This window comes from Stigmatopora nigra, chromosome 14 (genome assembly GCF_051989575.1).
Source record: "Stigmatopora nigra isolate UIUO_SnigA chromosome 14, RoL_Snig_1.1, whole genome shotgun sequence".
NCBI classification, from domain to species: Eukaryota; Metazoa; Chordata; class Actinopteri; order Syngnathiformes; family Syngnathidae; genus Stigmatopora; species Stigmatopora nigra.
In genome coordinates, this window is record NC_135521.1 from 1,339,847 (window position 1) to 1,367,631 (window position 27,785).

Sequence of the window (27,785 nt, forward strand, 5' to 3'; positions counted from 1 at the left end):
ATTTGTTTATGGCTGTGAATCAATAATCAATGAATTTAAGAATTTGGAATCAAGGAAAGAGTGCGTCTGTGTTGGTTACTATGACAACCCCGCGAACGATCGCGAGCGCCTCTGGCTACTTCCGGGTTTAGGTCATGTGACATCATGGTTGGCCACTGGCCTTCTTCTTTCAGAGCATCCTAGCGAAGACACACACAGGACTCACACACTTCTACACACTGGCTGGGATTTATCACCCCCCGCGACGACAACATGAGCACTAGATCTTTTTGTTGACATTAGCGGCCACCCAGAAGCACGGAAGATCAAACTAGACGAAGACGTATTTTACCGAGGTAAAAAACATCAAATCATAACAAGATCACATACATTGTGTGCGTGGTGCACTGTTTTGACGGTCGCCAAAATGGCTAACGTCGGCTAGCTCTGTTGAATTGCTTCTTGCTTTGCTTTACCACGGACGTCACAGGTTCAGATTAGATCGTATAATTTGACATTTGCTCGTAAATCGTTGCGACTAATCCTATATTTCGATCGTCCGCGTAGCGTTTGCTATAACCTATCGCCATTGAACGCGGGTGTGTCAATGTAAATAAAGCTTTCGTGTATTCATTCACATGCAGGGCTTCTAAATAAAGATCATCGGGGGGATCCTGGCCTGGATCCAAAAGATGGGTGAGGGTATTTGGGGTTTTGGATCGAGTTTAAAATGTTGGTAGTCTATGTCGATCACGTGTTAGTATTGCCATTCAACTTGATCTGGCGTTTAAAAACATTCTGCGTTAAACGGCTAATTGTGTGACAATAGATTGATAAGATGTTGTAGTGTCGCGATACTTTGCATCACAATAGATTACCACTAAGGATCGATATTGTTTAGAAAAGGTGTCACTGATTTACAAAGCCTCTCAAAGGATCTGTTTGATCGGAAATTTCCACTAGCAGAATGCCTGCCTGCCTGCCTGCCTGCCTGCCTGCCTGCCGGCGTTCATTCATTGGCTGCCTTTGTTGGGGCAAGATCTGCAATTCATTTTGACACTGAGGACACAAATTTGGTCCTTTTTCTCAATGGCACTAAAACATGAACACTTGATGTAGATTTTCAGCCACTTGCTAATAAAATATATAAATATTAAAGACTGGTGACTAAAAATGAAACTGCAAACAGCAACAACACTAACTCTTGTTGGGATCATATCCTTAAACTGGGATATTACATTATATTAATACATTGTATTGTTTGCACTGCTATATGCAAATTTCTACTATATAAATGTGATGCAAATTTGAATTGTGATCTTAAATCAATTGCCAAATAGATCTTAACTATTGATGGGTCACTGGTAGATTGCAGATGCTTTTATGATGATATTATTACTTTTATATTATGATCATTGTTTTGAAGCTGCTAAAGTTGACGCCTTAGATAAATCCTCGCTGGTAATCATTGTTTATTTAGTATCTATTTAAGAGAAAGATGGTTATTAAAGAGCTAGGCTGTTTAAACATATTTCTTCTTACAGTCACGAAAGGTCCATGTTGCTTTCCCTGACATCCAGTTGTTTTTAACACCCAAGAAGTTGGGAGATACGCTTCCAAGATGATGTCCTCAAGCGACGATGTTCGAGGAGAAGGTACAAAAATCTTTTTTTTGTCTTTCATTTTCATGATGTTATGCTGCAATCGTGCCTTCATAAGTTATAAAAAATGATACTTCAGTTTTATTGTCATTACAACAACTGTGGATTCGAAAAGAGTCAAAATAATTCAAAATGGCTCATCTTCAAGTGTGCATAGATGCGACCACATCGATTTTTTCCCTTATGCAACATAATTTGCAGTTTAGTAGTTCTATCTCTACTCTCAACACAGTTTAAACAGTAGTCAGTAATCAAGCCAAGTCAAACTTGGTCGGCAAGTGTTAAAAGTGTCACGCGGTCTTTGTGTTATCCTGAGGCGTGATATTCACTCAAGTCTGAATATCCTGGTTTTAGCAACGCAATGTCATTGCAGCCTTTATCTAAACTGGCGCTATAGCTCAATTCCTTATACGAAGGCTCACGTCCAAAATCCACAGACGACGGTTCAACATTATCTTCCATTCTCAGTGGCGTGTTATCTAGAAATGACAAAGCTACAGCGTCTCTCTGCAAACAAGGATTACATAAAGCGTCCAACATGCCCGTTTGTGGACCTGATCCGTGTTGCAAATGCGTCAAAAGTGTCACACCTTAAAAGGAGATAGCCAAGTGCAATCAAAACCGGAGTTTAAAGGGAATTCTGACCCAACTACAACCTCCACCATGTAAACAGACATTGTTGATATAACACCAGTTGACCATAGGGTCAGTCATATACAAAATATTTATGTTTTATACTGTTTTCCTATTTATTTATTTTTTAACAAACAGCCATTTGGCACATGCTTGCGTCTCCAATGAAGACAATTCAAGGTCATTGACCCTTTCTTCTATTTTAAGTGGAGCTCAATGAAAACCTTGGATGTTTTTGTCAATGTCAGTCTTCCAAGAAACTCTCTTATTATTCCAGAAAGATATACAGCAATTTGGAAGCACAACAAAACAATTTTAGTGCTTGTCTTTATAGTACACAGAACCATAACTGTTTATACATGGAAGCCCTATTCAATGTGTGCCTATGAAAAGATAAGCACGTACGGTGATTTTGTTCATTGAGCCGTTAAGGTTTCACATCACGAGCAAGCATTCCGAACACTGTCGCCAAAATGTGCCGTCATCTATTTATCGCGTCCGTGGCAGGCGGCTTTCGCTTCCTCTTTTGCGTCAGCGGGCAGCCCGGAGTCACGCGTCAACGTCACGTGGTGACCACTTGCGGCTCAGCAAATTGCTACATGTTCTTATTTCTGCATTATTGCCAGACTTTGGAAAAAATCTGCCACAAAAATTGGAGAGAATGTGTGTGTTGCAGTTGGGGTGCTTAAACTATCATTTTTTTCTTCCCGATTTTCCCTTTTGTTGCTGATTTGCTGCAGTTGACAGTTGAAGGCATCAAATCCAATTCAACTTATTTTAATTGATTTCATTTCAAAGACGGTGACGGCGATAGACATCAAAAGTACCGTATTTTCTCGCATATAGGCCGTAAATATCACAAAAAAATTATGACTGAACCTAGGGTACCGCTTATATGCGCATAAATTAGACTCGACATGCACGAAGCTGCAAGGTGATGACAAAGAAATGCCATAACGTGGGACAAATTATGAATATGGAGGGGAAAATTGTGACTCAGGAGGCTTACATAAGAGAAGTTGACCAGTTCAATGATTTTAATGCAATTTCAAGGGTACGGATTATACGCGGAGGTGGCTAATATGCGAGAAAATACAGTAGTTGGCTTCTTTTGTTTGTTTTACTTGATTCCAAGCTTCTGAGAATGGGACACAGTCGAGTAGATTTGTGTCAGAATGCGCTATTTAGGTCTGTCCTTTCACCCCTCTGCAGGGTCTCTGTTCTCTGATCAAAATCCATCCGAATTGGATGCTCTGTGTCCTTCCCCCCCAGGACCGTCAAGAACACAACGTCACTATGAGAGGATCGGGACTCGAACGGGAACCTCGTACGTAGCAGAACTCAAACGTCCTCCTTGTTGTTGACTGTCGAGCGCGAATCGTTGACTGGGTTTTTCCCTTTTGTCCAGATTTTGCCAGACTCTGATCCACCTGCTGAAAGGGAACATTGGAACTGGGCTGCTGGGTCTGCCATTGGCGGTGAAGAATGCCGGTCTTGTGGTAAGGCAAACAATTTGTCACCATAAATATATTTAATATTCCAAATAAATGTCTTTATACACCACTGCTAGTTTTTTGAAACTACTATTTTAGGCTCTTGTTCTTCTCTGGTTTTCATGTTCAGCACCTCTTCTAATTTGACCTGAGGATATTTTTTGGCTCACTTCAGCATACCACATCCAAATTTCTTGGCTAATAAGCCAAGAGAAGCCCTTATTCAAATAATAATTTTGAACCTTATGAAATGTGAAATTATGGAAATGGATTGACATTTCTTGTTGTTGTGTGTGTCTTCAGTTGGGTCCAGTTAGCCTGCTGTGCATGGGTGTCATCGCCGTGCACTGTATGAGGGTCTTGGTCGACTGTTCCCACCACCTTAGTGCAAAGTAAGCTCTGCTCTCAAAACATGCTTGCATTTTTTTCAATTTGCTCCTAAAATGTGTTTTATAATCAACTGGATTATGCTTAGCAGTACGCAAAGTCTTATACGACTACCTTTTTTGGGCTATTTGAGGCATTACTGTAGTTATCTGACTTTAGTAGACTTCTAGAAAAAGTTCTTTGCTGTTTCAGGGTGAACAGGCCGTCCCTTACTTATGGCGAGGCGGTCCAGTACGGTATGGAGAACATTTCGTGGCTCAGACGACACTCCCAATGGGGAAAGTAAGTTAAAAAAAGGATATATTGGCTCAAATCCTGGAATGTTGTGATTAACGAATATTTCTCCTTTTAGACGGACAGTCAACTTGTTCCTCATCATCACCCAGCTCGGCTTCTGCTGCGTCTACTTTGTCTTCTTGAGCGACAATGTCAAACAGGTGAGCCACGCTTGCGCTAAAAACGCGTCATCTCGGCCACTGTGACCTTTGACCGTCGGCCATAAATCAGGCCTTTGCCATTTGGAATTTAAACTGAAAGGCAAAGCTTCATTGCCCATTGTGCCACACCTGACCGACCGAGTCCATATATCAAACGAGATAAAAAGTTGTTTGGTACTACTGACTGATACCAGTAGATGGTGGTCTATGTCTGGTTTTGATACCGCATCAGCTATTTTAGGCTTATTGAAATATAATGTACTCTGGGGGAATAACCACTGTGTTAATTGATTCTCAAATGAAGACTTTAGGCCAGGGGTGGGCAAACTTTTGGGCCGGGGGGATCCACATTGACTTTAAAAATTTGACAGATGGGCCGGGTCAGCACAAGATACAATAGATATAAAAAGTGCATCCATTAACTTTGTATATAGTATTGTTTTGTTGTTTTATTGCCTTTGGTGATAGTTTTTGTTTTGTGGCAGGTGGTGGAAGCGGCCAATGCCACCTCCTTCAATTGCAACGTGATCTTCAGCAACCAGACGCAGGTTCTGGTGCCCAGTTTTGACTCTCGACTCTACATGCTTTGCTTCCTACCCGCTTTTATCCTCCTGGTCTTCACGCCCAACCTGAAATATTTGGCGCCGCTTTCACTCATCGCCAACTTGGTCATGGCTGCCAGCCTGGTCCTCATCTACTTCTACTCCATCATGGTAAAAAAACAAGCCATTTTTAAGACACCATCAAGCGTCTTTAAAAAGCACAATGCTCTGAATTGTGTAAATGTCTGATAGAAAAATGTGGCAGACATTTGCATCAAAAGATATTTGTCCACTTTGACACTTTAAGTGGTCAGGCTCAGCCGGTCAGAACATTTGCATGGCTAGGGCAATTCTCTCTCTCTTTCTTTCTTTCTTCTTCTTCTGACAGGTGACATTTAAGACAAAAAAAGGGAGCATCGATTAGTTCATTTTCCACAGACCGGAACATAATTGAGGAGTAGACTTTACTTTTCGAACTTTTTTTGAACTCCTCAAAGAAATGAGCTGTCTTATCCGTGGATGATTTGTCTCAGACAAACGTGTCCATGTGAGATTTAACACAAAAACTGAATATTCAGATAAGACAATGCTTCCTTTAAGATGAGTTAATATGTCAAATTCTGTAACTTTTAGACAAAATGTATGACAAACCAATCCATTTTCTTTTCCAGCACATCCAATCCCCCATCGACCTTCCATTCGTGGGACGCGCAAAAGACTATCCACTCTTCTTTGGGACCGCCATATTTGCCTTTGAAGGCATCGGAGTGGTAGGTGATGACGCAAAGTCAATGAAAAATGTCCCCAAGATCTTCTGAACCGCCATTGTGTTTAGGTCCTCCCCCTAGAGAACAAGATGCAGAGACCTCAGGCTTTCCCACCTGTGCTCTACCTGGGCATGGGGATTGTCACCTTCCTCTACATCAGCTTGGGCACCATTGGCTACTTGTGTTTTGGCGCCGACATTGGCGGCAGCATCACTCTTAACCTGCCCAACTGCTGGTAAGATGCCATTTTTTAAAGATTAATCTCATGGTTGGATAACACAACCTGGTACTACTTCATAAAAATGACAATTTTCTTTCAATTTGAAGTGTCAATTATCTAGGGCAGGGCACGGGAACCTTATTGACGAAGAACAATTCTAAAACATTATTCCTTGAGAGCCATACTCAGAATTAAAAAGTCAAAATACATGAAAACGTGAGCATTTATTATTCTTTTTAGCCACTTTGAAAGTAAAAAAAAAGTCGGAATTCTTTTGAGAACATTATTTTGCGGGTTCTAATCAATGCATATCAATGAGAGAATGCATGCAGAAGAGTCTAAAGAAGAAAAAAAATAGGATTTAAAAAGGGGGACAGCCTTATACACCCATCAAGAGAGCCACATATGGCTCCCGAGCCATAGGTTCCCTAACCCTGAGCTAGGATCTAACAAAACTCATTCAGTTGTGCCAAAAAAAATAATATTCTCTGTCTTTGGATACAAACTTTGGAATGAACTTAAAGTGCATGACAACATTGCTCAAGTTCAGCAAGTTCAATGTTTGACGACTTATTTTTTTGCTATAACGCTTTTCTAACAAGAAGCATAGACATAATTACTATCTGGCCTTGAGTTAAAGTTCAGTAAAACAGGAAAAAAAGTATGTGATATCAGCTGAGACATTCTTGTCAAATAATGGCTGCTTCTGCCACCTGCGGCCAGCAATTACAATCAAGCAGCCCTAAGGTCAGTGACTTTGGAAAATTACTGATGGTTCACGCGCTTATTTGCGGGGATTGGAGCTGCTAACTTTCTCTGCCTCCTTCCTCACAATAATGATAATATGGCCATAGTTATGCTTTGCGTTTTGCAAAGATTTTTTTATCTTTATTTGCATATTTAATGATTTTTGTATGCATTTTGGGGGTTGTTTCAGGACGTACCAGGCCGTCAAGCTTCTCTACTGCTTCGGCATCTTCATCACGTTTGCCCTGCAATTCTACGTCCCGGCCGAGATCCTCATCCCGTCGGCCGTGGCTCGCGTGTCCGAGCGATGGAAGACGGCCGTCGACCTGCTGCTCCGGGCTGTCCTGGTCATCTTCACATGTGAGTGGAAAAGGTTATTTCCGTTGCTCTTTCGTGTGGTCCTCGCGCATTTAAAAGCTCCTCCCTTAAAGCGTGCAAAATACTATGTGGACAAAGGTAAAGGTGAGTCAAATGTCCTGAAACAACCTGGGCCAATTCTTCCCCCTTTTTTAATCATTGCAATTCAACCTTGTTAAATAATAAATCGTACAAATGCAATAAGTTTAATTTAATCACATAGGGCACACTTAAAAGTTTAACATTTTCCCCTAAGTGGACGTGGCATTAAATTCACTAATTTCAAGATTGTGAAGATATCACTGTATGACGCTGGCAGCTTGACGGTCTGGGTACATTGCTTGCTGACGCGCTATATTTGTATAGTGACTGACACTTGCGTATATTTAGCTCAAATTATGACCACATTAGCAATCGACAATGACTTTTTTGTCTTCTACCAGTGACTGAAATGGTGAAGATGAGATAGTTTGGTCAAAAAAACGTTTATTCCCCTGTACAAAAGTTCTTACACACTTTGAAATGACCAAAAAACGTATAGTTGACCGGTATGAAGAACCATCTAGTTTAAAATTTTGTAGATTCTGCGCAGGTATTTGTACATTAGCCCCTCCCAGTCAAGATTTTCCACTAGAATAGAGTTCAGGTCCACTTTAGATATCCAAGCCTGACTATAAATAGCCTAAATAGACCTTTCGTTCCCATTAATTGATCAATATGCCAGGAACGATGTGATCTTGCCTGTAAACAGCTAAAAAAACAGTTCCCAAAAAGCTCCCCTAAGTCCCCAAAAATATTTTTCCTTTGACCCAAGCACCACTTTGAATCTTAGATGTTGACAATAGCGGATTCTTTTGTAAGGTATCGACGTCCTGCCTGTCGTATTGCCCCCGCACTCCAGACGGGCATGACAAAAAAAAAGTACATTTGTCTTTTCTTCGATATTAATCAAAGTGTCGGTGCTCCTTTTACGCGCTGTCTGCTTTTTACGGCTGTGCTAATTTGCGCATCTGATAGGAGCTCAAAGTAAATGCTCCCCTTTCAACGAGGACTGACACAGAAAGTAATTATGATTAAAGCCGCGAGAAGCAATTGAATGGCGGGAAAAAAAAGATCCTTAGGGAGGACATTATCCCAGTTACATATTTCTGATAACTAGGCGTGCTTATGAATTAAAGGCAAGATCTGATGGTCGAGTTTTGACCTTGTTTTGTATTTGACGGCAAATAACCAAAAAATGCTGACAAAACTGTGCGTTTTTTGGGGTAATTTGGCATTGGACATCTGTCAATAGAGTCGATATGCGATATGGTGATGCTTTCCCTAAATAGATTAGATGTCAAACGCTATCAGGGCTGCCACAATTCATGTTTAATTTTATCATTCACAGAAATGTACCTTTGGGTCGTTTTAATTCAATTCATTTTAATTGGAAATTGGAATCGGTGGCGGATTTTTGGCTTTTGCGATGCTGACTCAATTTTGGAGGCTTGTATTGAGAACCTAGAAAATTTCACTGGGATAAATATACAGTAATCCCTCAAATATCGCGGTTATTGTAGACCAAACTTGGCCGCGATAATCAGAAAAATCACCAAGTAGGTTCACCTCGATTAATAACTTTTTTTTTGTGTGAAAAGTGGCTTCCACGTATGAGTTTCAGCTTGGATTTTCACATTTTTATGTACTTAAAATGTTTTAAAAAATTAAAAATAATAGTTTTTCCTCACTGCTGAGTTCTAGTAACAAGCAGAAGACAAAAAAATATTCTAGAATAATTAAAAGCAGTAAAAAATTACTAAAAAGTGAATTCACGATAAGAGAAATGGCAGAACCAATATTTTCAAGCATGTTACGAAACCCAAAGCAAAAGCCGTTTATTCAAAAGCATAATAATAATAAAGCCCTATCCCAAGAGGGCCTTTTCCACTGCCTGGTGCCGTCCGTCCGGGTGTGAGCAATAACGTTTATTGCGTTCATAAGCTGAGCACGCATGTTTTTATGTCACTACGGCTTTTCTATAATGGTCTGCGTGCCTTGGCACATACAAGTCTAAAATCATCAATTTCTCGACTCGCCATTTCACGGCGACATCTCATACATTCCTGAAAGTATGGTTCCTATTAGACTCAATTACCACTGGGCCTTGATTTAAAGGTCACTATTTTAAAAATCTGCATGCATTATCCGCCGAGACACGGCCGTAAAATAATGGCGTGTTCCATTCTACGGCAAATCATTCAGCCCGAAAGCCAATGGCTGACTGAAGGCTCACATGTGAGCACCACTAACATCCTAGTCTACATCATTAATAAGTATTATGTGCCTTAGACAAATTTGCCCATGAATTATTCAAAGGGGGATTCATATGTATTTGTATGCAGGGTACGCTACTCAAGTACTGAGGTATTGGAACGCTTTCTCAACATCTTTTGAAACTAGTTTTTCTATAAACAGTCCATGAATGAAACTTGTTTTTAGCCAAGAGGTCGTGAGTTTTAATGAAATTTCTCGCGTATAAGTCGCACCCTTAAAATCGTTGAATTTGACAATTTCTCTCATATTAGACGCCCCGTGATTCACAATTTTCATTTCCATAATCGTGGCTTTAATAGGGAGTACAAATGTATCACTATACAAGTAAGTTTTTTTCATGTTTTATGCAAGATACGGGTAATTTTTTTTGCTTGAATTTCATTCGTCGACGCCAAAATAAATTTTACTTGGCGTTTTATCCGTTTATTCTTTCACTATTTTGAAATATAAGACCGTATTGTCCGCAATGTCTTGCATAATGGCGTACCATCTTGGTCACCTTGCAGTTTCGAGCATGTCAAGTCTAATTTGTGGGCATATAAGACGTAACCTCAATTCAGTCATCATTTCTTTGGGTGACAAATACATGTAAGAAAATACGGTGAATATTTTCTGTGCTATACATCTATCATTTTGCAAAGCTATTTTAACACGACACGTCTAGGCGCCCTTGAAAGTGTCTCAATCCATGGCCCTGTACGAATCTAAATCTGTTGGACTCAATTAAAATAACCCCGAGAAATCTGCCATAAATTACAGCCTGTGAATTAATTATACTTGAATTGAAAGTCGAGCACTGCTGCCTGCCTGCCTGCCCGTGTGCTCTGAATAGCATTGCTTTCTTTCCTCAGCTGACTGGAGTCTATTTTGCCCACCTTTAGACAATCGCTAAGACAAAGTAGCCTCGCTCGTTAAATCCCAGCGCACGCGTCGACTTGGCCAGGCAAGCGGCTTCGCATGAATGCTCCGATTCCTTCCCCCGATGCCTGGCTCGCTCGCTCAATTGCCGTCTCTCCCATTTGAACAATTCAAATAAAAAGTGAACGTTGTAACCATCCTAAGGGGAGTTTCTCGTTCCAAGTGCCAAACAATTGGGCAAATGTGTTTGCTTACCGGATGCGTGGTCCGCCTCGGGCCGGCGGATCAACCGCCGACGCCGCCGCCGACGCACGAGTCAAGGGCAAATCCGCGAAAAAATGTACGTGGCGGTGCGGCGGGATCCCCCCCGAGTCTGGGGACTTTCCTTCATTAAGCCTTGATTGGAGCCCGTAGCCATTTGTCTCAATGTTGTTCCACGCGAGCATGTTGATAAGCCAATAAAAGGGAATAAATGCATACGTGCGCCACTTCACGTCCGCGGGTCATTCCGCAGGCAGCGCGTGATTTAATTAGCAGTCGTGCGTGGAATGCCCGATTGCCGCCAAAGGCTTTGGCTCGGGATGAAGGCGGCGGCGGCGCCGGCCTGGGAACACAGTAGAGAGAGACGAGCCATGCGTCAAGATGCTCTCGCAAAAAAAGACGCCGTCGAGAGACCCCGAGTGGAGAATGGTGGATATAGCCGACGTCTCCCAGGGCTTTCTTCTTTGAGGTTATTGCGCTTCTTGCTTCTCCAACGTCCTCCAGGGGGAAGCTTTGGTCTCTTTGCGTATTCGACGTATTTCGACTTGCTTTCATTAGTCAGAAATGGAAAAGTATTACTGGATTTTCTCGCATATTTGTCGCTCAAAAAATGATGACTGAATTCGGGGTACGGCTTATATGCGCACAAATTAGACTTGACATGCACGGAACGGCTTAATGCAAGACAATGCGGCCGATATGGTAATTTATTTCAAAATAGAGAAGAGGTAGAGATAAAACACTTGACATTTATTTTGACGTTTATGAATAAAATTAAAAAAATAAATGTATCTTGCATAATTCGTGCAAAAAACGCAGTTGTGCCACTCACTCAAAGCGCAACTTTTATTATTTTTTGCTATAATGATAAGATTTGACTCACTTATTATTAACACATTGGTTCAGTGTACAAGAATGAATGGGAAAGTAATGTGTTTTATGTAATGATAGAGGAGAAATTACAGTAATCCCTCGATTATTGCGACGTCTCTTATCGTCAATTCACGACTTTGCATTTTTTTCCCTGCTATTCATTTTTTTTCTTTATAAATTCATAAAAAGTTCATAAAAATATGAAAATCCACGCTGAAATACGTAAAAAAAATATTCGGGGTGACCCTACATCGCAATTTTATCTGGGATTATTGTCTCCTATAATTTCAACTTCAAACTGGCTTCTTCGTGGCTTGTCTTCACCGCCATTGGCACGTTTTGATCAGCGTTCGTAGATCAGCGCTGTGCTTGGTCGGCTTGTTTCGTCGGCGGTTGCTCTCCCGAGAGGCTGGCGTGCACACGCCCGCCGTTGACGGCAAGCAGAAAGGACGGGCGGACGTTGCAAGAGCTTCAGGTGCAGAGGTGGATTGCTGCGGGCGCTCGCCTTGATGCCTTTTGATGGGGCTGTCATGTTGCTAGCCTTTTCGCTTTGCAGACCTTTTGCTCCCTTTAGTCGTTTGCACCAGCTGCCCCACCACCTTCGCCTCTTGCTCGGCTTTTTGATTTTGTTCCTTTGCTTCTGATCTTATCAAGCCACACGAGAGAAAGAGAGAGAGAGGGAAAAAAACCCAACTTTAATGGGATGCTATTCATTTTGCTTTCTCGTCGGGATGTTGTAGGCAAATTGAAAATTTGGTCACCACTTAAGACCTGAGTGTTTGTTTACGAGCTACTTTTGAGGGATACAATCATTCGTGCCTGCGCATCCCGCATTGCAAATCTTTGCTTTGCATTTTCATTTCTCTTTCATACATGTCCGTTAGGTAAACATAACCTTCATCATAAAAAGCATGTAGAAACGTAGAGTGCAAACGTTTTGTACTCTGCTTGCATTCAGATTGTATACATTTACCACTAATGTTGCACGGATACCATATTTTTCGGTGTAGTGTGATGCTGTTATACCACTTTTTTTTGTTTAAATAACATACATTTATTTTTCTTTTATTACTAAATGACTACATATTGTAAAGCATTTGCAACTATAGCTTGGTCAGACTTGGCAACCTCAACCAATTGCTTCCCTTATTAATGATTGCAATTCCCCTTATTAAGCGATAAAAATAAAAAAACGTACAAATGCACATATTTTCTCACAACATAAAAGTCTAAAATTTTCTCCAAAGTGGACAAATTGCCCAATCAGTATGCACTAAATTCAAGATGTCGCTGTATGACGTTGAAATCCTGACGTTCTGAGTACATTGCTTGCTGACGCGCTATATTTGTATGGTAAAAAGGTCATGACAATATTACCATTCAATGATGACGTTTTCGTCTGCTAAAAGTTACCGAGGTGATCCAGATTAGAGCCAAAATGGGTAAAATTACATCACTTGTACTAAAAAAGTACTTCAAAAAATCCCGTACAAAACTACATACACTTTATCCAAAAGTGTCTACAATCCGCAAAAAACGTATAAGTTGCCAGGTATGGTGACAGCTAAATTTCCATCCAATCCATTTCGAACAGGACGCCCGTAAAGTCGAAATTGCGTATTATCGGCTGGTTATTTCCCGATTAGCCCCTCGACACCCATGGCATCATTTGTGTACTCGGTTGTTGGCGATCCGGCTATCGCTGGAACATCCTTTGTAGTTTTTCTTTGATATGTGCGCTTATCTTCATTACACGCTCTCCTCTCTTTTTCCCGCCTCGGAGGCAGATGTCAATTATTTCCAAATCATCGTTTCAGGAGATATTTGTATGGATTTATTCATGAAACGAGGACTAAACAAGCAGCAAAACATCTTTGTTTGTCGTACTCCATGCTCGCGGGCGTACAATTTGCGGCAATCTCCTTGCCCGAGTACGCCGGCCTCAATGGAAGGTAAACTGCGTGTCCCCCCCCTCCCGCTACTTTATCCATTTCCCCACACAATTTGCCGGCCGCTTATTACACTGTATAACATTCCGGAAATGTCTTACTTACAGTGTGCCGTGAGAGGGAGGCGGCATTATATCCCGTCGCTAAAAGCGCCATCCGGGCTGCCGGATGTGTTCTCTTTACTTGTCGGCGCGTAATTATCCCTCCGGTCCCACCGACCCTTTCATTATCCAATTGGGCTTATTTATGCTGATGAGACGACATGGTCACATGCTCCCGTGGACTTGTAATTTGTTTCTGTTTGTGGAGGAGGTCACGCCGAACGTGGGCGAGCGCGTCTGATTTAATGTTCCATCGTCGTGACATGTTTTATTATTATTATTCTTTTTTCCCCCTCGGGTTTATTTTTAAACAGACTAAAATGACGGTAATGGCCTTACTTTTTCTGAATAGGCATTAAAACAAGTAATGCGAGAATAGATGTAGAGTGGAACATCCGGCGCAACATTAAAATAAAAAGCGACATATTGCGATATTTATCCTCAATGGTTATTGATATGTACGCTCCCAAAAAATTGATATTTAAAAAAAAAATACTCAAAAGTGTAGGTATTTGTTTACTTATTGTCTGCCATTGAGGAACACAATTTAACCCAATCAGGAACAGTTTCTGTACATTTTATTATTTTTTGGCCATTTTCTTGTTACCTTATTGACAGCACTGAAATATTCTCGTGATTTTTCTTTTTAATTGGTTTATTAGGTATGGTTGGCTTTTATTATTCATTTTTCCGTGTGTGTGTATTTGCAAGTTTACTTTTCATCTCTTGTGTCCCTCCTGGCTTCCCTTTTCAGCTTTAAAACCTCCTGTGTTTTGTTAGAGCACTCCATCTTCATCCATTTTTTTCTCCATTCAAAATTCATATTGTAGAATTTCATGGATTCATTTCCCGACGCGCGTTTGGATTATTGTCGAGTCGCCATATTGCGAGATAATAAGCCGTGTATGGCTCATCGTACGATAATGGGAGCTACTCGAGAGCCCCTCCATTTCCAACACTTTGTACTTAAGTATTTGTAGCATCTAATGTGGGAAAAGAATGATTGATTTAGAAAAGTAGCCAAGCGTTTCCCTTGAATTGATGATTTCATCTAACTGAAAAGTCCTCACGAGCGTCAATGGCGTGCGTCCAACGGGATTGAATCAAATGAAATGAAATGGGCAAACACAGCGCAGCAAATTGATTGTGCTGATCTCCTTCAACAAACTCATTGAAACAATCCTCACGTCGGCGCATTCCGACGCATTGAAATGACATTTTCTGTTATCGTAATACACTTTTGTCATTTCAAATGAGCCAAAGGTGGTGGGAATCATTGGCCAGCCGCGCACCGCCTCTTTCCATTCATCACAAGGCCTTTTGATTGCCTTTAAAGCGCGTCCCTTGCCCTCAAATTGTTTGTTTCAATCCAGATGTGAAGGCATTTGCTGGCTTTTGTCCAAAATGAATACCGTGTTCGCTCTAAAAGAATTTGTTCATGCCTTGTCTGGCCATCTGGCAATTTCACAGCGAAAAGTGAAACGCAAAAAGCATGAGTGGACCCTTATTTGTTGAAAAATTCCGCTGCTATGACATAAAATACGTCAACGTAAAGGACATTGGGAAATAAAATAGTCAATTGTTTGATTTTGCAAAAGAAATACATTTATTTGCTCTTTGTTGAATGATTATTTATGATATAATACATTGGATACCATGCATTTTGATATTCATTCAAACAAACTTTTGCAAAAAGGCAAGAAAATCACCAGCCAAGATGGCTCAATACATCACATTGGAAGAAAAATTAAGGTGCGATGACCTTCCAAGCCACCCGTCGTCATCCCTTCATGTTAAAACGCCAGAAAAACAGGGACTTTCCTTCTTTTTTTTTTTGCGTCAGTAACTTGAAAGTCACTTGCCAGTGCAAATTGCGCCATTGTCGTGTCCGTGGGGACGCTCACAAAAGTCTGGCTTTTGGCCACGCTCCCACACTTAAGCTTTTTGACTTTAAAAGCCGGACTGGCTCTCCTGAGATTAAACACCGCCCCCCTTAGCCTGCCCCCTCTCCTCCAGCCGGTTGGACGGGCGAAAAAGACTTAAATGTATTTCATTTTGAAGAGCGTCCTTTGACAGGCGAGCGACGCCTTTGCTCGCCGTCACATGAAAGTCGACCTTGGCATTGGCCCTCGGGTTAATTTGGCATCGGGCCGTCATTGATTGCGTTCAAAAGTGCTTTTGTCAGACCCTGCTAATGGCCACAAGTGTGTGTGTGTTGGTGTGTGTGTGTGTGTGTGTGTGTGTGTGTGTGTAGAGGAAAGGGCTAATCATTTTTTCCTTCAACACACAACTTGAGCTGTCCAAAAAATACTAAAAAAAACACATTTGAAATGGTCAGGACAACACTTTTGTACATTCTTTATTAATTATATATTTTTTAAAATAGTCCCCTATCCTAAAATATTATAAAAAATACTAAAAAAAACATTGTGTGTGGCTATGTTTGTATTTGAAATGGTCAGGACAACACTTTTGTGCATTCTTTATTAATTATATATATTTTTAAGGTTGACCCCTATACTAAAAGTCATAAAAAATACTAAAAACACTGTGTGTGTGGGTATGTTTGTATTTGAAATGGTCAGGACAACACTTTAGTACACCAAAAAAACATTCTTTATTAATTATAATGTTTTTAAAGGTTATCCTTATCACATATTATTGTCCGCTCCAAAAAAAATGGGAAAATTCTTGCACTTTTTAATGTTTTGCTTATTTTTGATCAGGCGCCCTGGCTATCCTGATCCCTGAGCTGGACCTGGTCATCTCTCTGGTGGGCTCTGTGAGCAGCAGTTTCCTGGCGCTGATCTTCCCGCCCATCCTGCAAGTGCTGACCTTCCACGGCGAAGGTATGTCCCCAGCGTCGCTGGCCAAGAACCTGGTGATCAGCCTGGTGGGCCTGGTGGGCTTCCTAACCGGCACCTACGTGGCCGTGGAGCAGATCATCTCCCGAAATTCGCTAAAACAACAGCTCTAGCGGCCACGTCGCCGAGACTCTCGACCAATGGGCACGGACGGACGGCCTTTGTTTATATTCCTCATGGCGTGTATATGTGTCCACCGTGTCGTATGCTACTCAGTCCGTCAGGTAGGTGCTGGCTTCTTTTTACGTTTGAGTTTGTTGACATTTAGTCATACTACCTCAACTCATTTGGAATGGACTAACATTCCTTTTAGTACCTTTTACCTTTGATTGGCCACTTTTGACAGCACCTGATCAAGAAAATTGAAGTTGCACTTTGATTTATTTTTCATTTTTTATGCCTTATGCAGTTAAATAAGCGTTTAAAACACAAAGTATGTCATTTTTGTGCGTCTTTTAACATCAACGATAAAGGTTGTGCTAAGAGTTTACCATTTAGGACAGGTTTAAAAGAAAAAAAGAAGAAAATCTTGACAACAGTGGCCATTTTATCATCTGGGTTTACCAAAGATTTTTTTTTTTTAGATTGTTCAAATATGATTTAAACCGCACAAAGAAATTTCATTAGAAAACGTCAAAAAGTGCACTTTAGCAAACATTTGCAAGCTCCAAATGGTAAAAAAATTAAATGGATTTTGAAATCTCACTGCCAGCATCAACCAAATTGTCTTTAAGACACTTATAATCTCACTTTTTTAATTTCCCCCACAGTTAACTACACTTTTTCTGGTGAAGGGTTGAGTTTAACCATTCAGTTTCATTTTTTTAGGGGTCTCAAATTGGCATTTCTCGCAAGTTAATGTAAGGAGTGAGTATTAGGGTTCAAAAGTTTTTTGTTGTATGTGCAGTGGGTTAAATTCTACGAGTTTTAGGTGCCACTGAGGATTACTGGATTAATAATCCCAATTAAAAAAAAACGCAACAATGAAATTATATCTGCTCTTTTTGTTCTTATGCTTTTATTTTTAATCCTGTTTGCCATGTTTGCATTTTTACCTTTTTAGGGGAAAAAGTGTATTGAAAAAAGTTGTTTTTTATTTAATTAAAGCAGCACCTTTTAGATGGTTTGTCAAAAGTGTAATTCACACAAAAAAATGACTTTCATTTCAATTCATCAATCAATGTGTATAGTGTTCAACAAAGTGGGAAAAAAAATCCCACCACGCTGGATCATGTCCGGCCGGGACTAAACTTAATTTATTTCTGTTTCTAGCTGGTTGAAAGACATGATGGCATTGTTGACCACCAAACTCCTTTTCGAACTGTAACACGTCAAGTATTAACCGTCAAATTGCACGTTTTAGTCGGTTATTTTTGCAGGCAAATGCAGTGTTTGTGCGTTTCCATTTCGACTTCTAATTCTCTGCCAACAATAAAAAAAAAAAGCGCTGAAGAAAAAATGGGAGTTGAAGCATTTTTTTTTTTGGCATGACAGGGTTTTTATTTAGAATAAAAACAAAAAAAGGAACTACGACCACCCGGCTCAGCCCCTTAACGTCTTATCAACCCTCTACTTAAAAAAAACAACAAAAATAAGTCTCCAAAAACCGACTTATAAACATTCCTAGAATACACGTTCCAAAATCCGTTCTGATCCATTCTGTTAAGGTAAGTTGGGGTGTTGTTTGGTTGTTTTTATCCTGTTTTCTCCGTGTCGGTTTTGTCCGACTGATTGCCCATTGTGTTCACCTGTTGTTTCTCCACCCCTGGTGTAACCTCTGCTTGCTCCCTCTTGTGCTACCCAAGTGTTCCTAATTGTAATCAACCCGAGTCTGTCTCCCTAAACCCCGTGTATTTGTGAGTCATTGTCAGATTGTCAACTTTGTCTCCTTCCCCGTGTCTTCCCGTCATGTTTGATTTTGTTATTTCATTCTAAGTCATTGTTATTTTCTTGACACCCCTGCCATATTTTATTGAAAATTTTCTTAGGACCCACCACCCATTCGTCCTTTGACTGCTTCCCTGAAATTGGGTTCGATTCTACGTTCTCCGCTGACATTGCACCCGAGTCATAACACTTGGTGAGTGATTTTTACTCATTTTAAATGTATTTTTTCTAGTCAGCGTCATGGTAAACACATGAAAGTGCTTGGTGGCAATTAGTTTGGTAAGCTTACTTTGTGTTGGACATCAAGGAAAGCGTTAGAATGAATATGAATCAGCAGCACCATTAAATGTGACATTAAAGATTTGCGTGGTGATGCGCCATACATACACACTCACACTGGCTCTCTAGATATATTGACTAGAAGGCGTTAAAGTGAAGCATGTTCCTCTTCCACAGCTGTAAAAGTGCCATCTTCACTGCTGTTGGCTAATTCAATGGACAAAGAAGAGGCTGTTAATGGGGTTGTAAAGTACAGAAATTAACCTCTCTTCTCTGTTTTCTTCATGTTTTCCCTTTTTTTTCTCTGTCGTACAGTAACCCCACGAATATCATGGTTAATATTAACCAAACATGGCCGCAAAATTAAAAAAATATAACTTAATTTTTTAAAGTGTTGAGTCCTAGTAGCAAAAGTGGTTTCTAGTTGTGAGTTTCGGCGTGGATTTTCACATTTTTATGAACTTAAAAAAACAATAATAATAGCGGAAAAAATTGCAAAGTAGTGAAGACGTGATAAGTGAGGGATTACTGTATGTACATGATTTTATTTTCTGATTTTATGACTTCAAATGTGCAAGTTGACTCAAATATTTGGGCCATTTAAACAGTACTTTTTGATAATAATCAGAAATATTTTCTTTTGTCACCATCTGTCACCATCTGTGTTAGTTTTTTTTATTTTTTTCTTGAATTTTTAAGGCCACCAAAGCATATTGACCTCCACTATGTATTTTCCTCAAATAGGACACAGGCGCGTCTTTGTTATCACAGTGAACTCTTTATTAGCTCGGTTCCATCAGCATCAGTTTTCTTTTTTTTTTTTAGCAACGTGATAAAACATTCTCCATGGCAATGTGCAAAAAAAGGTCACGTGACACTCCCCGCATTTTCGTTTGTCCAATGCAACACCAATAGCAAACATTCCCATTCCCATTCTTCTTCTTCTTCTGAGGCATTTTAACGAGACGGCGGATGCTGGCGAGGTCATTTTCAGGCGCCCGCTGACTCATTTGACAACTATCTGGCCTCCATGTTGTGCCTAACATTTTTCTGTTGCCTATTGTTAAATGGAGCAGGCGGCAGAAGCAAATCATCGTGTTAACATCAGCCAGATGCTAACAGAAAAGTGCAAAAGTACATACTAAAATATTAAAAAAATAAGCTAGTAGCGATGTATCATTTGCAAATTTATAATATACACAATCAATTCTTTTTCACATTGAAGATACTTGGGTATCCAAAATAGGGCGTGCGGCCCAACTATGGCCGACTTCTGAGTTTTTATTGGCCCACAACAGGAGCTTACATTCTGTTGAATTTTTAATGCTTTAATGCTAAATGTAGATAGTCACTTTAGCAGTAAAAGCATGACAAAATGTTGAAATCAATGTGGTATTTTACATATAAAAATAATAATCTAATGTGCTAAAATAAGATCTTTGTACTTTGTCGCTTGTAGCCCTTAATTTATAAACTGCAATTGTCCAAATCCATTCCAACTTGGAAGCCTGGCATTGAAAACTCAAATTCAGAACAACTTTTTAACAGGCAAAAACGAGGCATCAAACTTTGCCAAATGTTGATTTTAACCCTTTAAGGGACACAGGCATCCTTTAACCCTTTACTGGCTAAAGTGACTATTATTGGTCATTTAAAAAAACATTTTTTTCCCCATAGTCAATCATTATTTTATTTTTATAATGATGAATGTATAAATTCATCAAATAGATAAATGGGATTGGGCATCTCGCACCATTAATGGCAGCCAATGAGTTAAATGAGAGCCCTCTAACGGTTCAAAATAAATTCTATATAAGTCGTGCATGATAGGATTAACATCCCACAATCATAAATATATATATATACAAACAAACCTTTCCTATATTTTAAACATCTCATTGCATTTTAAACCCATGAGGATTTTCCTGAAACTTTTTTTTTCTTTTGAGTTGGAATGATGTAAACACAGAAAACTTTTTTCAGCCACTCTAATACTGATCTTTCTTTTAGAAAAGTCTTCTTTGCCAAGTTGACTTTAAAGAAAAATGTCACTTGTTGCTACTTGCACTTGACTCCAAACGCTGATCAGAACAAAAGAAAGTTTCTTTTCTCTGTGTTAAAGTAGTACCCTGTTTGCCAAGGGTTTTCTTTGGACGCCACAACCGTCTTTGTCAACTTTCTCCATTTGCTGGAAATACTGTGGGAGAGGTGTATTTTTTTATTTTTTTACTTGTAGGGAACCAAGCAACCCACAAACACATTTTTTTATGTACACAAATGCACGTAGACCGTCACTTAACAGAATCAAAGCCAACGATAAGCACGCCTCCGCTGCTATTTATGTACTAACACAGTGATGTGGTCACCATGCTCTTATGTAAAGTGTGTGTGTGTGTATGTGTATGTGTTTTTTTTAATGTATTGTGATGAGTTAGTCACAACAGTGTATATTTATATATTTTTTCTCAATGACAAAATGGAAGTGGGAACAGTGTGTTTTGACTGTCAATATAATTTAGTAAAAATAAGCCAGATTTTTCCAAAAGTTGAATGTAATGAAATGTTGTGAATGCCTTAAGTATCTAATTTCTCATTTTTTGTCGTGGCCCACGACCGATGATATCTATAAATCATTTTTGGACGTTCAAATTATTACAAATCTTATACATTTTTGATTTATGAATTTGATCATAGAACCAAAAGTCGGCACTCATTATTTATGTTCTTGGGCCGCACAAAGTGATATGGCGGGCCATTTTTGGCCCACGGCCCGCCACTTTGACACCTGTCCACTAAAACGACCCAAGTTTCCCACTTTCATTGAATTCAACATCTTAAACAGAGGATGCATTAAGTGAAGCTTGTCAATAATTTAATGTCAGTCTCAATTTATTGTCAATTAGTACAACCATTTATGTCATATAATTATGTGTGTGTGTGTGTGTGTTCCTAGTGCCCTTGAATGCAGAACCGCGTCACAAAAGATTGCAAAAAAAGACAGACGCAGGACAGCTTCTTAATGAGACTGGATGACGTGAAATTCTCAAAAAGCACCACAATAAGATCCCGCCGAGTTGTAAACATCTTTTTTGTTTTTTTTCATCCGGCGGGAAGAAAACAAGCCAAAAACCCGTTTCCAGGTAAGTAAGATTCCCCGTTTTTTTGTGTGTTTTTTGCCCCCTCAGCAGTGGAACTTGAAGACGATGAGCACGATGCGCTTGTACTCCTTCCTGAAGTTGTGGTTGAGCGCGCCGTAGACCACGGCGTTGAGGCAGCTGTTAAAGTAGGCCATAAAGTAGCTGGCGGTAAAGAGCCACTCGGGGATGGCGCGTCCCAGCCGAGGGTCCAGCGCCACCGCCAGGCCGATGAGGTTAATGGGCGCCCAGCAAACGGCAAAGAGCACGAAAACCACAAACATGGTGAGGAAGTTGCGCAGGTCGTGCGGCTTGAGCTTGGGCCGCGAGTCGGGCTTGACGCGGCGCCGTACGCGGATGACCAGCGTCCAGATGCGCAGGTAGCAGTAGCTGACGATGGAGATGGGCAGCACAAAGTGGACCACCACCACGGCGATGGTGTACGCCGAGCTGACCGACTGGACGAAGGTGCAGGAGTACACGCGGGGGTCGTACTGCAGCGACTCCACGAACCAGTTGGGCACGATGGCCAGGACGGTCAGGGCCCACACCAGCGCCACGTAGCCCACCGTGTTGGTGGGGGAGAAGAGGCGGTCGTAGCGGAGGCTGTGGCAGATGTAGCAGTAGCGGTTGATGGCGATGCCTGTGATGTTGAAGATGGAGCCGATCACGCTCAGGCCCATCAGGAAGCCGCTCGCCTGCCGGGGTGAAGGAAGGAAAAATGATGAAAAAAGGTCAAACAAGACATCGTCTTTCGAGGGTGGGGTCCTCTGACCTGGCAGTGAAGATATCCGGCGATCCAGCCGTCGTGGAAGATGGCCGACAGCACCAGCGGGTACGGGTACACTGCCACCAGCAGGTCGGCCAAAGCCAGGCTCACCACGAATGCGTTGCCTAAAGAAAGACAGAAGAATTTAACGTGAGTTCATTTGCTTATTGACATAAGTTCCCTCTTTTCAGATAATTTGTAAGGAGGTGGCTCGGTTCTTAGCTCAAATAGTTGCTTACCATGCCAATGGGAGCAGGATTGATGCCCGTATCCTCCAAGATGAGAACTAAGAGATTTGATCCTGCTACCTTTGGTACAGTAAGTTGACACTCTAGTGATTGAGCTAAATTCCCAAACCATCTCCTTAATTTGTCATGGACAGACTATATATTTTTTCAGTTTGAATTTAACAGTGAGACGATAGAGATCTGATGGACAAGCCTACTACATTTCCATTTGACCAGAAAAGTGACACATGTCAACATGTCGGTTTCGAACCAACTTTCTTTCACATGGTAAGTGAATGCTCTACTGCATGAGCTAAATTCCCAATCCACCTCCACAATTGGCATCAACTGGCCTACTACATTTCCATTTGATCAGAAAAGTGACACATGGCAATATGTTGGTTTTGAACCAACAATCTTCCACATGGCAGGTGGATGCTCTACTGGTTGAGTTAAATTTCCAATCCATCTCCTTTCTTGGCATCGACTGGCCGACTACATTTTCATTTGACCTGAAAACCATGTGTGGTCAAGACCTTCAAATGATGACAAAGGAAAGTGTAGTCACTTGGTTGGCGCAGAGGTTAGTTCACTAGACTCCCGTCTGGGAGACCTGGGTTCAAATCCCGGTTGAGACGCTTTTTCACTTAATTATTTCTGTGGACTTCTTGGAAAGACACTCAAATGATTACTAAGGAAAGTGTAGTCACTTGGTTGGCGCAGAGGTTAGTGCACTGGACTCCCGTGTGGGAGACCTGGGTTCGCTTCCCGCTGTCGCCCTTTGGCTGATCACTGAACCAAGTGGTCTGGAAAATGGAATAAGAATAAGAAGGAAAAAAAAAGAAAAACCTTTTTAATTTATATAAAACACTTAGTCATACTTTTCAGCAAAAGGTTATATTCCGAACTGCCTTCGGCAGTTCGGAAGACAGTTGAAGGACCTGTCTGTGCGAAAGGCGTTCTCGGGTCGGCCTTCGGCCGACCCTCGACCGCTTGCTTGGTCAGTCAACCGCCGACACCGGGAAGCGAACTCACGTTCTCTCCGTGCAAAGGCGAGTGTGCAACCCACTACACCAACTCGTGCCCCACTTATACATGGGTGTTGAAACGTTTTATCCAAGGAAATGGGGTGAAACACTTAGTCATTTTTTTCCACAAAATGCTTCATCCACCACTGAATACTTATTCAGTTAAACACTTATATACTTAGAACTTATTCTTTTAACTGAATAATATTTGGAAAATTTGCGGGCACTGGGACTTGAACCCAGGACCACAGAGGTGAAAGACTGATGACTTAACCACTGGGCCACCACCCTGCGAGAGAAGGTTGTAATACTTATAACTGTATCTCATTCATTTACCTGAATAATATTTGGAAAATCTTTGCAGGCACTGGGATTTGAACCCAGGACCACAGAGGTGGGAGGCTGATGACTTAACCACTGGGCCACCACCCTGTGAGAGTAAGCAGTAGTACTTGTACTTTTGTCTTTCATTTACCTGAGCAATATTGGGAAAATCTTTGCATGCACTAGGATTCGAACCCAGGACCACAGATGCGGAAGACTGATGACTTATCCACTGGGCCACCACCCTGTGAAGGAAAGTGGTAGTACTTGTACTTTTATCCCTTTCATTTAGCTGAATAATATTGGGAAAATCTTAGCATGTTCTAGGATTCGAACTAAAGACCACAGATGTGGAGGACTGAAGACTTTTCCACTGAGCCACCACACCATGAGAGTAGGCAATAGTACTTATACTTTTGTCTCTTTCATTTACCCTCAATAATATTGGGAAAATCTTTGCAAGCACTTGGATTTGAACCCAAGACCAAAAAAGTGGGAAACTGATGACTTATCCACTGGGCCACCACTCCACATAATGAAATAGTAGTATTTGTTGTTTTGCCTATTTTCACTCCCAGATCACACTTATGTACTTTATGGTACCTTTCAGTGGGAAAAGTTAGGTAAGCAGAGCAAACCAGGATTCGAACTCGGGTCCACAGAGGTGGGAGGCCAATGACTTATTCACTGGACCACAGGTTCCCATAAGTAAGCAGTAGTATTTATTGTTTTGTCTGTTACAACTATTAGTATAATAAGGCTTTTTTGGCAGTCAGCTTTCAGAGTTGACACTCTACTACTATTTGAACTAAGTTCCCAATCCACCTCTGTAGTTGGCATCAACTGGCCTACTACATATCTATTGGACCAGAAAAGTCAGGGTCAAATCAGAGTAGAAAACAAGATTTAATCAGTTGCCAAAACTCTGGTGTTGACGTCTGATCAGTCCGGGTAAAGCCTTCCATTACGTTGCCTCCCTCCAATTCCGCCATATCCTAATCTCCTAGAAGCAGCAGATGTTTTCCCAGAACGTTCCGGAGCGTCGTCCCCGCGGCGCCTTTATCCCTCCCCCCTCCCCCTTTGGCGTGCTTTGCAAACCAATCCGCCGACTCCCGGTCCTCCCACGTTTCGCTATCCGCTTTCACCCGATGTCAGGATGGATCCGCTTGGGACTCATTTGCATACAATGGCCCCCCGCACGGGGGTCCGGCGGACCATTTCGGGAGGCGGGATAAGGAATAATGGAGACGGGATGGGAAATTGGAAAAAAAGTCAAACGCCGCCAAGGGTGACAAAAGCAGTGAAGGGGGAATGCGTCTTGGGAATGAGACCCGGAAAAAAATGGAATGTCAGGAGATGAATTGAGACCAGAGCGGAAAAGACGGAAGGGGGGGAGTGGAGTGGGGTTCGCGGGGGGTGTCAGGTGATGAATGGCTCGCTCGGGAGCTGGGAGGAAGGGGGAGGGCCGGCCTTGCCGGATTCTGGGAGAGTGAAGGCGGCCGGGTGGGAGACTTGGTGGCCACAGCTTGATCACTAAGTGGATGTGGGAGCGCCATGGTGAGTTTGAGTGACAGTTGAGTGACAAGTAGTCGCTGGTATATGACATATGAAGTTACTACTACGGGGGTTTTCAAATGGGTGGGCCGGATAACGCCCGAGCTCATTCATGCAATTTCATTGGCAAAAGCAGAGGTTTGTGAGTTGTGGGATCGAGTGCCCTTTGACCCTTTGTCAACAAAATGGATTAACTTTATGGGACAAAACATAAAGTTCCTCTCTAAACTCATAGCTTGAATATGGCAATTTAAAGTGTTCAACCAGTTAACTTAGTATACATTGCGGGCTCGACTCCAGAACTGTGAAGTGTGAAGCCGAGGGCTAACCACTCAACATCGATCCAAACGCAATTAGGTCAATGTAACGTCCTTCAATAAATGAAGCAATTGCAATATGAATCAAGTCATTGTCATCATTTGGGTGCCATCACATCCATTTTTGTCAATTATTCCTATTTTTTGACACTTAATGATAAAGTATCAGCCTGTCAATCACAGGAAAGAGAAAATACTTCCAATAACGACGTTCAGACACTTCAAAGTGACAAAACAGAGTCTTTTCCAGCCTTTTTTTGTTCACAAACGTGTCCAATTGTTCTTTTTGTTCGATTACGCCCCAAGGGATGGACACACAATTTGAAGAGACGCACACAAAGAAGAACACACATCGAACGAAGCATGACCGCAAACTCAACATCCTTGACAATGACGGGACATTGGGTGTGTGTGTGTGATCTGTGAGCAAATTCCCCTTTTTTGGGGGGCAGTCAAAGTCAGATTTCATTGCGAGATGACATAATTTATACTTGATGAGAAAGAAGATGTCCAGGGCAGTCGGGAACAATAAATCACAATTAAAAAAGGAAAGTAGTAGTAAAATGCGTGAAAATATTTTAAAAATGGCACATTCAGAAAGTTTCCAAAATAAAAAAGCTTGTACTGCTAAAAGAAGAAAAAAATCATACTTTATGGTATGATAGTAAAAGTTGAGAAAAAAAACGCGCTAAAATAAAAATGATAACACTAAAAACTTTTCGCCAAAGTAGTAAAAAAAATAAGTTGTAAGAAAATACAAATAATAGCAAAAAAATTGAAAATACCACCTAATTAATAGTGTGTTAAAAGTAAAGTGACAACAAAAGAAGAAAATCTAAATGAAACGCCATCAAATTGTCATAAATGTAATTGGAAGGAAACATAAAAAAACCTAGAAAAGTTAAAAAAAGAAGAAGTTATTTTAGTTTTGAGATGAAGTGTTACCTGTTTTCCTGAGTTTCCTATTCCTGAAGACGGAAAGGATGACCAGCAGGTTCCCCACCACGTCCACCACGATGGTAGTGATGAGCACGCCGGCCAGGACGGTCACCGCCCACGGGAACGCCTGCTGGTGCGGGGGCGGAGACGACGACGGCGTGGCGCCGTCGCGTGGCCCCTGCGTGGCCCCCAGCGGCCATGCCGGGGAGCCGTGCTCCCGCTGCGCCGGCAGCTGCGGATGCTGATGCTGGGCGGCCATCAGCGGCGACTGATGCTGATGCTGAAAGTGATGCTGATGCTGGGCATCCAGCAGCCTGGCCGGGTCTCGCTTGGGGCGCAACATGGCAAGTACTCTAGGGCGCCTCTTTTTGGAAGACGCCGGCGGATGGCACGGAGGCGCTGGGCGCCGGGGGGGTCGCTGGTCGGAGTCCGGGATTCCACACCTGCGCGGCGCGCTCGCCCCTTCTTTCCGCTGCCATGGCGGTCGGGTCCTCGCGCTGTGGAGTCGTGCGCCAAGAAATCAACGTGCGCGCCTTTTAGCATCCCGACCCGCCCCTTCCCATCCTCCCTCCCTCCATTTCTCTCTCCCTTTTTTCTCTCTCTCTCTCCGTCTCCCCTCTCATCAACGCGCGCACGCGATGCTCCGCTGAAGCGATACGCTTTGACGCATTTATTCGTCAGTCATGGCCACCCAACCTTGTATTAAAAAGCTTATTTAAAACATCACTAGAAATTTCAACAATCATTTGAATCATTATGATTTTACTATGTGGAATTTGAATTACCTTTCCATTGTTCTGAATAAAGAATAAAACTATAAAGATTCTGAAATGTTCTCTTTTTGTGTCTGAGGTCAATTTTATACGAGTAAAATAATTGAAT

General features: G+C 41.5%; 2 protein-coding genes across 3 annotated transcripts; one reads left to right on the forward strand and one right to left on the reverse strand.

Moving 5' to 3' along the window:
• The first annotated feature begins 142 nt into the window (after positions 1 to 142).
• slc36a1 (solute carrier family 36 member 1) lies at positions 143 to 17,585 on the forward strand. Of its 2 annotated transcripts, none has more exons than XM_077733189.1 (12): positions 143 to 335; positions 1,524 to 1,634; positions 3,486 to 3,600; positions 3,682 to 3,772; positions 4,070 to 4,158; positions 4,346 to 4,435; positions 4,506 to 4,590; positions 5,076 to 5,303; positions 5,804 to 5,902; positions 5,968 to 6,134; positions 7,057 to 7,226; positions 16,308 to 17,585. In XM_077733189.1, the coding sequence occupies exons 2-12, from the start codon at positions 1,601 to 1,603 to the stop codon at positions 16,556 to 16,558; spliced, it is 1,419 nt and encodes a 472-aa protein (XP_077589315.1). In that variant the 5' UTR covers positions 143 to 335; positions 1,524 to 1,600; the 3' UTR covers positions 16,559 to 17,585. The 2 variants fall into 2 exon arrangements, with proteins under 2 accessions (XP_077589315.1, XP_077589316.1); XM_077733190.1 differs by having other exon boundaries at positions 3,546 to 3,600.
• Positions 17,586 to 19,406: 1,821 nt separating this feature from the next.
• mtnr1al (melatonin receptor type 1A like) lies at positions 19,407 to 27,439 on the reverse strand. The gene is made up of 3 exons (XM_077733121.1): positions 26,910 to 27,439; positions 22,521 to 22,639; positions 19,407 to 22,443 (listed from the first exon to the last, which is right to left on the reverse strand). The coding sequence occupies exons 1-3, from the start codon at positions 27,244 to 27,246 to the stop codon at positions 21,793 to 21,795; spliced, it is 1,107 nt and encodes a 368-aa protein (XP_077589247.1). The 5' UTR covers positions 27,247 to 27,439; the 3' UTR covers positions 19,407 to 21,792.
• Between the last annotated feature and the right edge of the window lie 346 nt (positions 27,440 to 27,785).